Consider the following 14,443-nt stretch of genomic DNA (forward strand, 5'->3'; position numbering starts at 1 on the left):
GAAACAGCCATCTTCTTGGAGTGACAGTCATACTTGTCTATTTCAAAACAAATACACGCTGTAGAGCGGAATGCAAAATGCCCAGGGATTTTCTCAGAGGAGGAGCTGTCCGGGGCTAAGCCTCAAAATAGACGTGTGTGTGTTGGGGAGAGGAGTATCGCTCTTCAGGAAAAAAAATGTCACTGGCCTCAAAGACGAACAGAAACTCGCAGCCTGGCGCTTCCGGGGTGCCCGGGTGTGCTCTGTGCTCCCGCCCGACTATTTCAGCCTTCTTCCTCGCAGCCAGTGGTCACTTGCTTGTGCTCCGACTACGGTATCTTTCTATCCCTCCTTGTCAGCTTGGGGAACTCCTAATTATCCTTTCAGGTCCATTTCTGCGTCCCCTCTTCCGAGAAGCCCTCCCTGATCCCACTCCCCACTCCTTGCAGCACAGGTCTTGCTCTCCCCTCTTCACAGCTTCTCCCCACAGGATGCTGGGACCTTCACTTTGAGAGGCAGCCTCTCCCAGAGATTATGAGCAACTTGAGATCAGGGAGCCTACTATGAACTCTGACTTCACTTGTTCATTCAGCACATACTCAGAGCCCCTCCGTACCAGGGCCATGGGCTCTGGATGAGGGAATGACTCAGTGTGTCCTTGGAGAACTCCAACCTGAGGGAGAGACAAACCATTCATTCATTCATTCATTCATTCATATATTAAAATAACAAACAAAAAGCAAAACACTTTGCTAATCCCCAGCTGGGGCAGGCCCTCTGGTTAAGGTTAAGGTTAAGGATACAGGGGCACCTGGGTGGCTCAGTCGGATAAGCGTCCAACTTCGGCTCAGCTCATGATCTCACAGTTCGTGAGTTCAAGCCCCGCGTCAGGCTCTGTGCTGACAGCTGGGAGCCTGGAGCCTGCTTTGGATTCTGTGTCTCCCCCTCTCTCTGCCCCCCCCACTCTCTCTCTCTCTCTTAAAAGTAAATAAACATTAAACAAACAAAAAAGGATATGGAAAAGAGCATGTCTGACCAATGGCCAGTGGAAACAAAGTTCTAAGTGCATGGTGTGCCCCCAGAGCTGCGGGGACACCAAGGCAGGTGTGGGGTATGGGGTCCTTTTGCTTTTTTTTTTTTTTTGATGGCAATGAATGAATGACTTTTTCTGTGGGTTCTTTCTTCTGTTTTAGGGAACATGCAGTGTTCTAATCATGAATGAACTCCGTAAATCAGGACACCCAGCAAATGACCGATCAAGTGATCGATTGAACTGTCACACTGGAAGTTGCTGTGGCGATAGGGCTAGATTCTGGGCCTCCACCACCCCTGGACTTTCTCAATGGGAAGCACATCTACTCTGACCATGGCTGGCTCCAGGCTGCAGAGCCTGCTGCAAACTCACAGTAAAATGCAGTTCTCCGCCTGCCTCCCAAGGGGGTCGTGAGCATTAATTAGTTACCATTGGTAAAGTGCTCTGAAGATGTGGGGGTGTATAAACACGGCAAGTCATTAGGCCTCTCCACGCCACTATGCTCTACAGCCTGGGAACTGCTAATTGAGAAATAATTAACACCTCAGGGTGCAGAGGCCGGATTCCTGGCTTTTCCAGGATTGGGAGGGATGTAACAGCGTGCATGGGAGCAGGGAGGAATATAAGGCTACTGTGGATCCCGATATTGAAGATTATTCACCTCCTGTCCCCAGAGAGGAGGCGTGGGGAATATTGCCTCAGGAAAACCTTTAGGACTGCACTCCTTAGGGAAAGCTTGGACTACAGAGCTGGGCTGCAGAAGCCCAGCGACGTTCTTAGAGCAAAGGAGCTCAGGCCCAGTCCGGTTCTGCCTGGCCTCCTAGCTGGGGGTGGGCGAGATGTCAGCCGTGGGGTCCACCCGCGCTTTATTTTCCTCCACTGGCCCAACAGACTGTCCAGTGCCTGTGGGTCCACCCAATGGCCCAACAGACTGTCCGATGCCTGCGGGTCCAGCCGATGGCCCAACAGACTGTCCATTGCCTTTCCTCTAGACCAGCGGATCTAGCCCAGGCTGTACATTAGGATCATCAGGGGGACAACTGATGCTCAGGCCAACCCCAGGGAATGTGATACCCAGCACTGCAGGGTTGGGGGGCTGGGGCACATGGTGAGTCCAGTGCACTGCAGGTTGAGAACCACTGCTTTGACCTGTGTGTCAAGCACTATTTTAGGAGAAGAGGGAGATGGAGATGGAAACCCTATGACATTCCGTGACTCCCTGACACCTCATCATTTCTTGCTTCCCTGCCGGAATGTCCTGCTCCCTCAGCCTGGCCACTCCCACCACCATTCCTGTCCTGGTAAACCCCACTCATTCTTCAGGCTCAGCTCAAAGCACACCTCCTCAATGAAGCCCTCCTCCCCTGCACTCCCACAGGACTTTCTTCAGCCCCTATTAAGCCACTGATCATATGATGTCGTTCCTGGCAGATCTTGGGGCTGAGAGCTTCTTGGGGCCAGTGTCTTGCACTGGGTCTAGTACATTTTAGGCGCTCAATGAACTATAGCTGTTATTAGTTAGCTGGAGTTCCATGATATACAACCCCCTCCTCAGAATACGTCATTTGTTCCCTGTGCCTAGAACATTCTTCCTCCAGATATCTGCAAGACTCTCTCAACTTTGGGTCTTTGCCAAAATGTCACTTTCTCAATCATCCTATTTTGAATCGCAACGCCTCTTCCTCCAACGCATTCCCTTTTCACAGTTTATTCTTTTCTCTGTGGGTGGATACCGAGGGATCCAGTCTTTATTAAAAACTTCAGTATTTTCCTCACCATGGGGTTTTTTTTGGCATTTATTTTTTTTAATTAATTGCATAAAAATACTACTTTGGTTACTAAGTTCCTGCTCCCCTTCCAAATTTCATATTGACTTACTGACTCTTTTCATGGGAATGCAAGCTACCTTGAGGGCAGGGAAATTTGTTTCGTTCACTATTCCCAGTTTCTCCCAGTGGTTGGTACATGGTAGCTTCTCAAAAAAATATTTTGTGAATGAAAGTTTTATCTAGTGTCTTAAGGACTGTCTTGCGCTTTGTGATAAAAGTTTTTTGTGTTTTTTGTTGTTGTTGTTGTTAAAAAATTTTAATGTATTTAAATTGAAAGCCTGTAAAAATCCTTGGGTATATCCCTAACAGCAAGTCCCACTGTTGTCATGGTTACACTTTCGCTAGCCTTTCCTTTCAGAGTCGGGTGGCCCCTGGCAGTGGGAGGGAACACCAAGCTCAAAACCCAGGCTTTTATCATAGAGTTACACCTCCCTACATCCTAGAGGGCACTTCCGGAACAGTAGTTTATTCTTTGCTGCCCAAACCAATCTACGATTGTGGAGGAGAGCCGGACTCTTTCTCCTTGGCTAAACTTCCGGAAAACCTCCACGTGGGTCTGGGGCGGGGGTTGGGGGTGGGGCGGTCCCCGTGAGAGCGGCCTTGTGATTGGCAGGTAGGGCAGGAGGCGGGGCTTCGGGCGGACGTGCCCCTGGCGCAGGCGCGTTGGGCCGGCGTGGCGGTCGGGCCGGCGGTCCCGGCTGCGACTTCAGTTGTTTCTGCGCGGTTCTGCTCTCGGCTGGGACTTCGGTTGGTGAGTGTGGGTGACAGGGGTCGGGCGGGGCGGGCGGTGAGAGGGCTGGGTCTCGGTTTTTGGACCTTGGTGGCCGTGCTTCCACGTGCATCCCGTCCTTGGTTTGGGGAGGGGTCGCTATCACCTGAACTCAGGGATAGTGTGTTTCCTCTGTTGTAAAATGAGGGCAGGACTTCCTCCTTTGTCTACCTCGGGTCTTGTGAGTGCCCTGACGTTCCTAGAAGTGCCAGCCCTGGAGAGACCCTCTGGGATCACCTGGTGGCCCAGCCAACCTTCCCATTTTACGTATGGGGAAAGTGAGGCCCGGAGAGTGAAGTCGTTTGACCGAGGTCACCCAGCCAGTGAAGGCCGAGCCAGCACGTAGGACTGTCCCTGGGGTTCCATTGCTGCTTTATGCAGCACGGTCCGAGACGGAGACTGGAGATTGGAGGCGGGAACCTAAGCATTCCGGGTGTGCCCCTGCACTCCTCTGCTGTGTCGCTTGTCAGGTGGCCTCCCATCTCTGAGCTCACCTCTTCTGTGAGTTGGACATAACGATAATAATGGCAAAACTATTATATACCAGGCACTGTCGGCAGCACTTGAGGCCCAGCTTTCCTGATTGGATTGCGGGGCCATTGTGAGTTAACCTTAAAAGAGGCCTGTGCTCCAAAGATTGAGCCGCGCCCCTCTGTAAAAATTTGGTGAATGACTGAAGGACTCAGAGGCCCTTTGCTAGAGTCTGAGGTGCAGAATACATTAATCACTGTACTGCTTTAGAGGTACTGTCTGTAGATAACGCTGAAATTTTGAGATGATAAATAATTATTCTCCCATCTGCGTAAGCTGAGGGGTCTGAGGACAGGCACACGATGGGAGTGAGGGCAGAGGGTTTAAGGCTCTTATTTAAACTATCCAGATAATTGTTTTGTCGCACCTGTCACTTAGCTTTTCATTTACTAATATATTTGATTAGTACACATAATTAACTCTTCAGTGTGATGCTAGGCCCTGAAGCCTGACAATATAGAAAACATCACAAACTCCTCGTTTAATGGAGGAATAGGACCTGAAATATTGCTCAACTCCCAGTGCCTGGCACACAGCAGTTTCTCAGAAGTAGCTTTGAAAATTATTCCAGTCCAGTAAACTGTAGAGCGTTGTGTGCAGTGGGAGCACAGAGAAGGAAGTGGTCATCTCTGAGGGTTTGGGAAGCTTCTTGTCATAGGTGAACCTTGAATGATGGAGTTGCTGGGGTGAAGCTGGCCAATTCCAGGAATGCTGAGCAGTCTGGGGCATGTTGGGGGAGTGGTAGGGTAAAAAGCTGGGAAGAGGTGTGTTGGGATCAAAATACAAAGAGGCTTCATGTTAATGGAAGTACCATTCCAAGAAAGTGATGACGAGGAGCCATTAATGGGTTATAAGCCGGGGCATGATTGGATCAATTATCTTTTTAGCTGTAATATGGAGACCAGACAGACAGGGGTCAGGAGTCAGTTCAGTCATTGGTGGACATTTATTGAGTATCCACTGGGTCCAGGCACCGTGCTGGATGCTACGGATACAACTTGGAATAAGACAGACATGGTCACTGCCCGCATGGACTTTATTGTGCTTTTCCCAGTGTGGTCCCTGGTCTAACAGCATCAGCATCACCTGGAAACTTGTTAGAACGGCAGTTTCTCTGCGCACACCCCAGGCCTACTGAATCAGAAAGTCTGGGGCTGAGGCCCCACGGTCAATGTTTTAACAAGCCCTCCAGGTGATTCTAACGCTCGACTTAAGTTTCACAACCACCTGGCTACCGTAATGGACCCAAGCGGTTTTGAGAGGCCAACCCAGGGTAGAGGCAGCAAGAGCCAGAAAGGAGAGGGTGGACTTGAGAGGGAGGTCAGAGACGGACTCCTCTGCTTTCAGAGGAGTTAAGGATGAAGGAGTGTCTGGTGTGGGCCACTGGCTCGCGGTTTACCAGATGAGAACCATGTGTACTTGCCTCCAGAGCCCACACTTTTCCATTCAGTCGCATTAGGGCTCTGCGGCAGTGCCTGCCAACCTGTCTCAGGCCACGGGCCATGTGGGAGATGATAATATTTGTACTGTGCACGGGGGACATGGATGAGGCTGCTTGAGGTGGCAGGAGACCAGCTGGAGGACTTGAGGCCGCTAGGACCTGGAAGGGGCCACCCAGGGGTTCCAGACTCCCAGAGCCGAGAGGAGCCGGCAACCCATCGTCAGCATACGACAGGGCAGCTCTGCTTCACGGGAGATGCCGAAAGGTAGGGCCCTCCCTGGACTTGGCAACATAAATCGAGAACCCTGAGGGGCGCCTGGGTGGCTCAGTCGGCTAAGCGCCCGACTTCGGCTCAGGTCATGATCTCACAGTTTGTGAGTTTGAGCCCTGCGTCGGGCTCTGTGCTGACAGCTCAGAGCCTGGAGCCTGCTTCACATTCTATGTCTCCCTCCCTCTCTGCTCCTCCCCTGCTCACGCCCGGTCTCTCTCTCCTTCAAAAATAAATAAAAACATTTAAAAAAAAAAAAAAAAAAGAAGAACCTTGAAAGAGTTCTGTGTGTTGACTCAGTAATTCCTTTCCTGAGAATCTCTCCCAAATGTACAACAAACAAACAAAAGCCTTCTGTTCATTGTAGATTGTACATAACAGAGAAGATGACAGCTCCCTGCTAGCAGGAGAATCGTTTCTGATCTACTCCGTGGAATGTTGTACTGCCATCAGGAATGTGAGTATTTTGTAACATCGTAGAGGAACACATGTGCTCAGTTAGTAGACAGTGTCTGGTAAAGCCCTGCTCCGTGCTGAGTGGTGAGCCAGTTAGATTTGGTCCTTGGCCGCATGGAACTGAGTGCCTGGGAGGAAGACAGCAGTCACTCCTGAGAGGGATTGGTGATCAGTTGGGACTGCCGTGGGAGACGCTGGCCTTTGGGACATGGGAGTGGGACATGGAAGGCATCCCAGAGGACAGGATGGTGATCCCGAGGCTGGGAGGATGAGCAGGTGTTGGTACGCAAAGGGCACGGTGTGTTTAAGAGTGGGTGTGGTGCGGCTGGAACACAGGGCGACTGGGGAGGCTAAGCTCCAGGGGGCCAGCAGCCAGCTCACAGGTGTGCCTAGAAGGTCAAAAGCTTGCACCTGATTCTGAGAGCAGCAGGAAGTCGTTGGAGGGCTTTAGGAAAGAAAGACTGTTACTGTATGTGCTGGGACGTGTTCCCTGTGGCTGCAGCATGGAGCATGGATTGGAGGAAGGCGGGCATGGAAGCGGGGGGCCCGGTGCAGAGGCTGCTGCGGAGGCCCAGGGGAGAGATGGTGGTGGCCTGGATGGAGGCTCTGGAGGTGGGGAGAAGGGGCAGATGGAACAGCAAGCGAAGAGACAGGAATGACAAGGCCGAGAGGTTTGGTGCATGTGGGCCATGAGGGGACAGAGTGGATGAACCCAGGTTTCTGGTTTGGGCAAAGGTGGCTTTTGGTGCCATTGTGAGTGATGGGCCGCACTGAAGGGGGAGCAGTTTTAGCGGCAGGGCAGTTGGGGGTGGGGGGGAATGCGGAGTTCCCTCTGGGGTGCTGAGTTTAGAGTATCCATGCAGCTCCTTCTCCAGGAGACTGTTGGATAGGGAGGTCTGAAGTGTGAGAGAGACAGACGGGGTACAGGTGTCGACCCAGAGTCGTGAGCGTGAGGCCTGACCAGAGAGTGCTATGGCGGGGAGAGGCACAAGACCCCGAAGGCAGGAGCCGGGTGGGGATGTGGGCAAAAGAACAAGGCTGGCAAAAGGGACGAGGGCTTGTCAGCAGCAGTTGTCTCTGGGCCGAGGGATTAGACTTGATTTCCTTTTCTTTTTTGTTTCTGTTTTTTCCCAGTTCTCTATTATAACTATAGTAAATATTGATTGCACTCATAGAATGTGCCAGATACTGTCCTAGTAACTTTTTATAACTCTTCTAAATTCCCACAAGAAACCTACAAGACAGGTCTTACTGTATTCCCATCGTACAGATGAAGAAACTGAGCACAGAGGGGTTAAGCCACATGTCCCGAGCTACACAGGGTGCCGTCAGCAAGCAGGCTGCCTGGAATCCAGGCTGCCTGGTTCCACGGCTGTGCACTCCCCACGCAGTGGGGTCTCTCCACAATATGCTGTTGTATTTTTATAAATGGGAAAATAATTGTGTTTTTTTAAAATAGCAGTAGAGGTAAGAGAAGTAGGACTTGAATCTGCTAGAAAATTAGAGGTGAAAGGGTTTGCACCTGCAAACTCAGTGGCTGGCTGAGAAGTCTGTGGGAGACCAGACCGAGCTGGCTCCGTCGTGGCGTCGGAGCACAGTTAACGCTTATTTCTGCACGGCTCGTTTTCCTCCAGGCACAAGTGCTTCCCCGCACGGGGTGTCATGGAAGGGCTGCTGTCGAGATGCAGGGCACTGCCCGCCCTGACCACCTGCGGCCGCCAGCTCTCTGGGTACGTTCCTCACAGGTTTTACCACTGTGGCCCAGAGAGAGGGAAGCGCTTGGTGCTGTCCCGCATGTTCCAGCCCCAGAACCTTCGGGAAGACCAGGTGCTCTCTCCTGAGGGCAGATCTGGCGACCTGAGCTGTAAGAGCCAGCGGCTGATGCTGCAGGTGGGTCTGATCCACCCGGCAAGCCCCGGCTGTTACCACCTCCTGCCTTATACCGTGCGTGCCATAGAGAAGCTCGAGCGGGTGATAGACCAGGAGATGCAGGCCATCGGGGGACAGAAGGTCAACATGCCCAGCCTCAGCCCAGCAGAGCTCTGGCGTGCCACCAAGCGGTGGGACTTGATGGGCAAGGAGCTGCTAAGACTTAAAGACAGACACGGCAAGGAATACTGCTTAGGACCAACTCACGAGGAAGCCATCACGGCCCTGGTCGCCTCCCAGCAGACACTGTCATACAAGCAGCTTCCGTTCCTGCTGTACCAGGTGACAAGGAAGTTTCGGGACGAGCCCAGGCCCCGCTTTGGTCTTCTTCGCGGCCGGGAGTTTTACATGAAGGACATGTACACCTTCGACTCCTCCCCAGAGGCCGCCCTGGAGACCTACGGCCTGGTGTGCGGGGCCTACAGCAGCCTGTTCCACAGGCTGGGGCTGCAGTGCGTCAGGGTCCAGGCGGACGTGGGCAGCATCGGGGGCACCACGTCTCACGAGTTCCAGCTGCCGGCCGAGGTCGGGGAGGACCGGTTTGCGGTCTGTCCCGGCTGCGGCTTCTCGGCCAACATGGAGACGCTGCACTCGTCGCAAACCAGCTGCCCTGCTTGCCGGGGACCACTGACCGAAAGCAGAGGCATCGAGGTGGGGCACACGTTTTACCTGGGCACCAAGTACTCCTCCATTTTCAGTGCCCAGTTTACCAACGCCCACGGCAAACCGTGCCTGGCCGAAATGGGCTGCTACGGCCTGGGTGTGACGCGGATACTGGCTGCCGGCATTGAGGTGCTGTCCACCGAAGACTCTGTTCGCTGGCCCAGCCTCCTCGCGCCTTACCACGTGTGCCTCATCCCCCCGAAGAAGGGCAGTAGGGAGGAGGCGGCCACCGAGCTCACGGGCGGCCTGTACGACCTCATCACGGAGGCAGTGCCGCAGCTCCGTGGTGAGGTCCTGCTCGATGACAGGACCCATCTGACCATCGGAAACAGACTGAAAGACGCCAACAAGTTTGGGTACCCCTTTGTGATCATCGCCGGCAAGAGGGCCCTGGAGGACCCTGCCCATTTTGAAGTCCGGTGCCAGAACACCGGTGAGGTGGTCTTCCTCACCAGAGAAGGAGTCACGGAATTTCTGAGCCACGTGCAGGTCGTCTGAATACCCCCGAACCACCCCCACCCCATCTTGCAGCCTTAGTGTTCATTCGGACGGTCTTTTCCTGCACTCCTTCCCAGGGCCGGCCTCTCCAGGTACAAGGCAGCTCATGGAAGGGGGAGCATGTTAGGGAAACCGACTTTTATCCAGTCCTTTGTTCCTACTCTTTGTGTTTGAAGTTGGTGATTCCATTCTCTGGACTGGCAGTGTTGCCACATAGCATTCCTCTTATATTCCATTGTGGAGGCTTGTGGGTTAGGGGGCAGAGGGGCAAGAGAGAGCCGCTCATCTTGACCCTCAGGCGAGTGGCTTCCGTTCTCTGCGGAGTTTCCCGTGTGGAGGATGCGAGTGGCCTGTGGCCAAGGCCCTCCTGGCTCCAGCAGTCTGACCCCTCCTGGCGCCTCTTGCCGCGTTTGGTCTGGAGAGCAGTCCCACCGGCCCTCTCCCACTTGGTCATGTCCCCTTCCCTGCTGGGGCCTCAGTTTCCCCATCTGTGACATGAGAAAATGGAACTAGATCTGTAAAATTCTTAAGCTGTCACTGGGTGGTTCCAAAGAGGTTCATGATGGGCAAATCTGGGTCCTCTGATCCCCTGTAGTCTAAGCTACACAGAGAATTGATAGAATTAACTAATGGCCCAAAACCACCTCCAGAGACCTGGCTCTTTTGGGGTGGCTTAGTGTGGAGTTGGTGTTATATTGATTGAATAAAGTAAGCTACTGGGATGAGCCTTGCATAGTAACTTGGAACAGTGGTAATGCCTGCCGTTTTAACAGCAGCAGCTTCTTTCCTTTTTTATCCTACTATTTCTACAGTTCACTCAAAAACAAACAAAACCCACCTCCGAAGGCTGGGAATATGTTTTAAACCATTTTTCCCCCAAATGTAGGGGTAGCAGGCTTCAGGTACCACGGTGAACTTGTCTTGGGTCCAGAGTTGGGTCCTAGAGCCGCACCAGGGGTGCATATTAAGGTCTCTGCCCATAATCTGTGGAAACTGGGAGCAGGCTTGAGCCACAGAGCAGTGCCACCTGCTTTCACTTCTGCTCATCAGATTATGGTCTCGACACGTCCAAAGCTAACAAGATTCTGTCACAGTCAAGCTCAGGGCCACCACCTCTGGAAGCATTTTGCCCTCTGCTTCCCCCACGCTCTCCCATTCAGCACTGATGACGTTGATTCTTGTTTGGAGCACACACAGCTCATTGTTCGTGCACCCCCCTCTCTCGGTTGACAGTCACCTCCCCAAGGTCATGGTCCTGGGCTGATTCCCAGTGTACCACACTTCATGGCCAGTTGTCCCACCTGCCAGACAGCTCCCCAGCAGTGTGTTCCTGCTGCTGCTGTCACTGCTCAAGTAACCCACGCCCCAGCACACACCATCAGGTCTCCTCATTAACATTCATGCCAAGCCCTGATGACCCCCAGGCCAGGAGATGTGTATTCTGAGAGCAGACCTAGAAAGGCTGGATTAGAAGTCAGGGGACTTTACCCTTGGCTGCACTTTGGAATTACCTAGGTCCCACCCGGAAAAGTTCTGGTTAGAGTCTGGGGTACGGCCTGGGCATCCTGCATTTGAAAGCTCCATAGGTGAGCTCCATAGATGCACGAAGTCGATTCAGGGTTCCCAGTGTACTTACAGGCAGCCACCATCTCTGAGCCACTTTGTAGCCGAGCATTTCTTAGAGTAATTTCCTGTGTGCGCTATCAGACTGACTCTAGAGTAATTTCCTGTGTGCGCTATCAGACTGACTCTGCTTTTAATGGTCTGGTCATTTATTTGTTAAGGGCCTGCCATGCACCGGTGTGCTGTGAGGCACTTTTATATACCATTTTCACACCAAAAACTGTGCGGGGTGGATGCTGTTCTCCTTTTACTGATGATGAACCTGAAGCTTCATCTTTTAAGTGTCAGAGCTAGAATCTGAGTATTGACCAAAACCTATGCCATTCCTGCTATAACTGCATGGCCTCTGCCTAGACGAAAGTGATTTCAGTAAATAAAACTGAATTATTTATGCCTTTCTAATCCAGTTAGCCTCAAATAGATGAGAAATTAGAATCTGTGTGAATTGGTGCTTAATTTTTTAAAATTTCTTATTGAAGTACAGTTGATACACAATGTGACATTAGTTTGAAGTGAACAGCATAGTGATTCAGTAACTACACATTAAGCTGTGCTCACAAGTATAGCTACCGTCTGTCACCATACAACACTTACAATACCACTGACTGTATTCCCTGTGCCGTACCTTTCATCCCTGTGTCTTATTCACTCTGCAACTAGAAGCCTGTACCTCCCACTCCTTTTTTTAATTTAAATTTGTGCTCCATAAGCTGGTTTATGTAAGGCTAGCCTAATATAAGCACTCTTAAAAACCAGAGTCCAGGAGGAGAGAACCAATTAACTTTTAAATTCTTCATAAATGTTCGAGTTATTTGAGGAGGACACAGAATCATGGAAGTTTTGAACAGGAGGACTTGGAGCCCGCCTGTCCACCTCTCATTTCACAGAAGGGAAGCAGGCCCAGACTGGGAGTTCACCTGTCACACACCATCTGATGCAGGACACCTGATTGCAGGCCAAGTGCTGTGTCCCCTGAATTAGGCTACCTCCAGTCTATCTTGTTGCATCAAGAATGGTCTGGCTGGATCACCGTTTGAGCTATAGAAGCCTTGTAGCTGCGAAACAGGTACCGTCCTCTGTTTTCCAAGGGAGATGAATCCAGGGAGAACAGTGATTTGCTCAAGGGCAAGCTGAACTGACACCTAGGTGTCCTGATTACTAAGCCACCATGTCTTGGAAGAAGCCAGGGGCGGTATGATACGGGGGGAAGATCAGAACCTTGAAGAGACATAATCCTAGATCCAGCACTTACCAGGGATGTGACCTGAAGACAAATTACTCACCTTTTCTGCTTCTCAGCTTCTTCATCCCTAAGATGTGCTCATGGCCATGCCCCTCTCAGGGTGGCCTGAAGTTGGCTGAGCGTATTACTTACATGAAATGCTTAACCCTGTGCTCTCAGCAAGCACTTCCTTCACTCCAGACAACTTAGGAAATGCCACCATTGGGAGCTCAAGTTCTGCTCTTGTCTCAAGACCTGCATCTTGTTTTCTTGATCTGATGCTTTACAACCTTCCTGGGGAGTGCCACGGGCAGGAGTTCAGTGATGCCTGGGGATTGACTCCATCTCCTTAGAGAAAAGACCAATATTCTCACACTGTGTACCTTACTGTCTCTTTTCTGAACTTGCCAGTGTTACTTCTTGCCATAAACTGATGAAATGGGGATGCTGGCAAAATAACAGGTACAGGATGTATTATCATTGTTCATTCCTTGGGGAGATCTAGAAGCAACTGGCTGGGAAATATTTAGCAGAATTAATACTTGGGGACAAAAGCTGGTACATAACAAAACCATTGTGTAAATCAAGCTTAGAATGTAAATCAAGGGCCCCATTAATACTCTGTTTTCATGGAAGAAACACCTGCTGGGCTATCAATAAAGATGCTTTGTAGAAATCTGTTGAAACTCATTTCTTTAACTACCTGAGTGCCAAAGAACTTCACAGAGTTCCCACCATCCGTTTCTACACCAAGATTCCAGAATACTTTTTAGAATGGATTGTTATGTATCCAAGGGCGTGTGTAAGGCTTTGTTTTAGAGTTAGGAAAAGTTTGATAATGTGGAAAATGGGAAACTTTTTTTGATGTTAGTGCAAACTTAGGGTATACTTGAAAAAAATCAAGGTATTGCTCTTAATTTAAAATAACGACTTACATCATAGTGACCCACACTAGAGACTGTGGAGTCAGACTGCCTAGGCCACTTGATAGCTATATGACCCTGTGCAAGGTGCTTCCTGTGCTTCTGCAGTAAAACAGGGACAGCAGTGCCTGGCTCACAGCAGGTGCTGGGTAAGTGGCAGCGGCCTTTACACTTGGCCAGTTAGCCCTCTGCATGTAGTAGGTGGGTGGATGGTGCACGTGGGCCAACAGAGTGGGGTGGCACCTTTAGGGTCCCCCTGATCAGGCACTGCTTTGGTGCAGGGATGGTCGGTGTTCACTCCTATTAAGCCAGCAGCTCTGAAGGGTGATGAGCTTCCATAGTTAAAAGCCTAATTGCCCTTGGCTAAATAGAACTCTGTAGGGCTAGGAGAGCGAGAGGAAGCACTTGTTAATGGTGACTGAGGACACCGTTTGCAAGGGAAGAATTTGTTGCCCAGCCTCCCTCAGAAAACTCGAGGGCTGACCGGAGCCCTACTGGCAGGGTGTCAGGTGTTGTGGGAAGTCAGCTGTGGGCTCTGGCAGTCTGGCTCTGGAGACTGGACTCTTTTGCCCAGGCAGACAGGCTGGGGACATTGCAGGACAGTGAATGCCAAGACTTTGTGACAACATTGGAGTGAACAGGCAAAGGGCTGCTGGGTCTAGTGCCAACTCCTGAAAGGCAGAGGCCCAGTCTTACTGCTGCGGATGTATCCTGAAGGGCTTAGGGGAGTTGTGAATTCAAGTTATGGCTCTACTTCTCACTAGCTAGCTAACACTGGGCAGGTTACCCTCTCTGTGCCAGTTTTCTTGTCAGTAAAATGGTTCTGTAAACTACTTGCCTCCTGAAGTGTCAGGAGTGAGCAAGTCAGCCCACACGAAGCACCCTAGAACACTGTCTGGCATATCCTAAGTGCTCGGTAGATGGCAGCTGTTACTAGTGAGCCAGGCCACTTATGCACTCCCCCTGGAATATGCCAGGATTGCTTGAGGGGTCCTTCCAACTCACACTCCCCACCCTTCCCTGTCCCTTCCCCAACCTCATGGCCCATATCCATCTTGTGTGGTGGCTTCCCCCCCAGTCTGTTTAGAATTTATCACCCCTTCCTCTGTGCCATCAGTCAGTAACTATTTGTTGTGTACCTGCTGTGTGCTGTGCTAGGTGCTGGCGGTACAGAAGTGTACAGTTCAGGGCCCCGGACTCAGTTTACAAAGACGTGGGAGGAACTATCCAGTAAGTGGTTAATTACAATGTAGTGTGACAAGTGTGGTAATAGTACAGG

General features: G+C 51.3%; 1 protein-coding gene across 2 annotated transcripts; it reads left to right on the plus strand.

Moving 5' to 3' along the window:
* Positions 1-3,492: 3,492 nt before the first annotated feature.
* PARS2 (prolyl-tRNA synthetase 2, mitochondrial) lies at positions 3,493-12,917 on the plus strand. 2 transcript variants are annotated; one of them, XM_047873186.1, is made up of 3 exons: positions 3,493-3,592; positions 6,218-6,307; positions 7,941-12,917. In XM_047873186.1, coding segments are annotated over exons 2-3 (1,458 nt in total). In that variant the 5' UTR covers positions 3,493-3,592; positions 6,218-6,305; the 3' UTR covers positions 9,397-12,917. The 2 variants fall into 2 exon arrangements, with proteins under 2 accessions (XP_047729142.1, XP_047729143.1); XM_047873187.1 differs by lacking the exon at positions 3,493-3,592 and adding an exon at positions 4,927-5,847.
* The last annotated feature ends 1,526 nt before the right edge of the window (positions 12,918-14,443 follow it).

This window comes from Prionailurus viverrinus, chromosome C1 (assembly GCF_022837055.1).
Source record: "Prionailurus viverrinus isolate Anna chromosome C1, UM_Priviv_1.0, whole genome shotgun sequence".
NCBI lineage: Eukaryota > Metazoa > Chordata > Mammalia > Carnivora > Felidae > Prionailurus > Prionailurus viverrinus.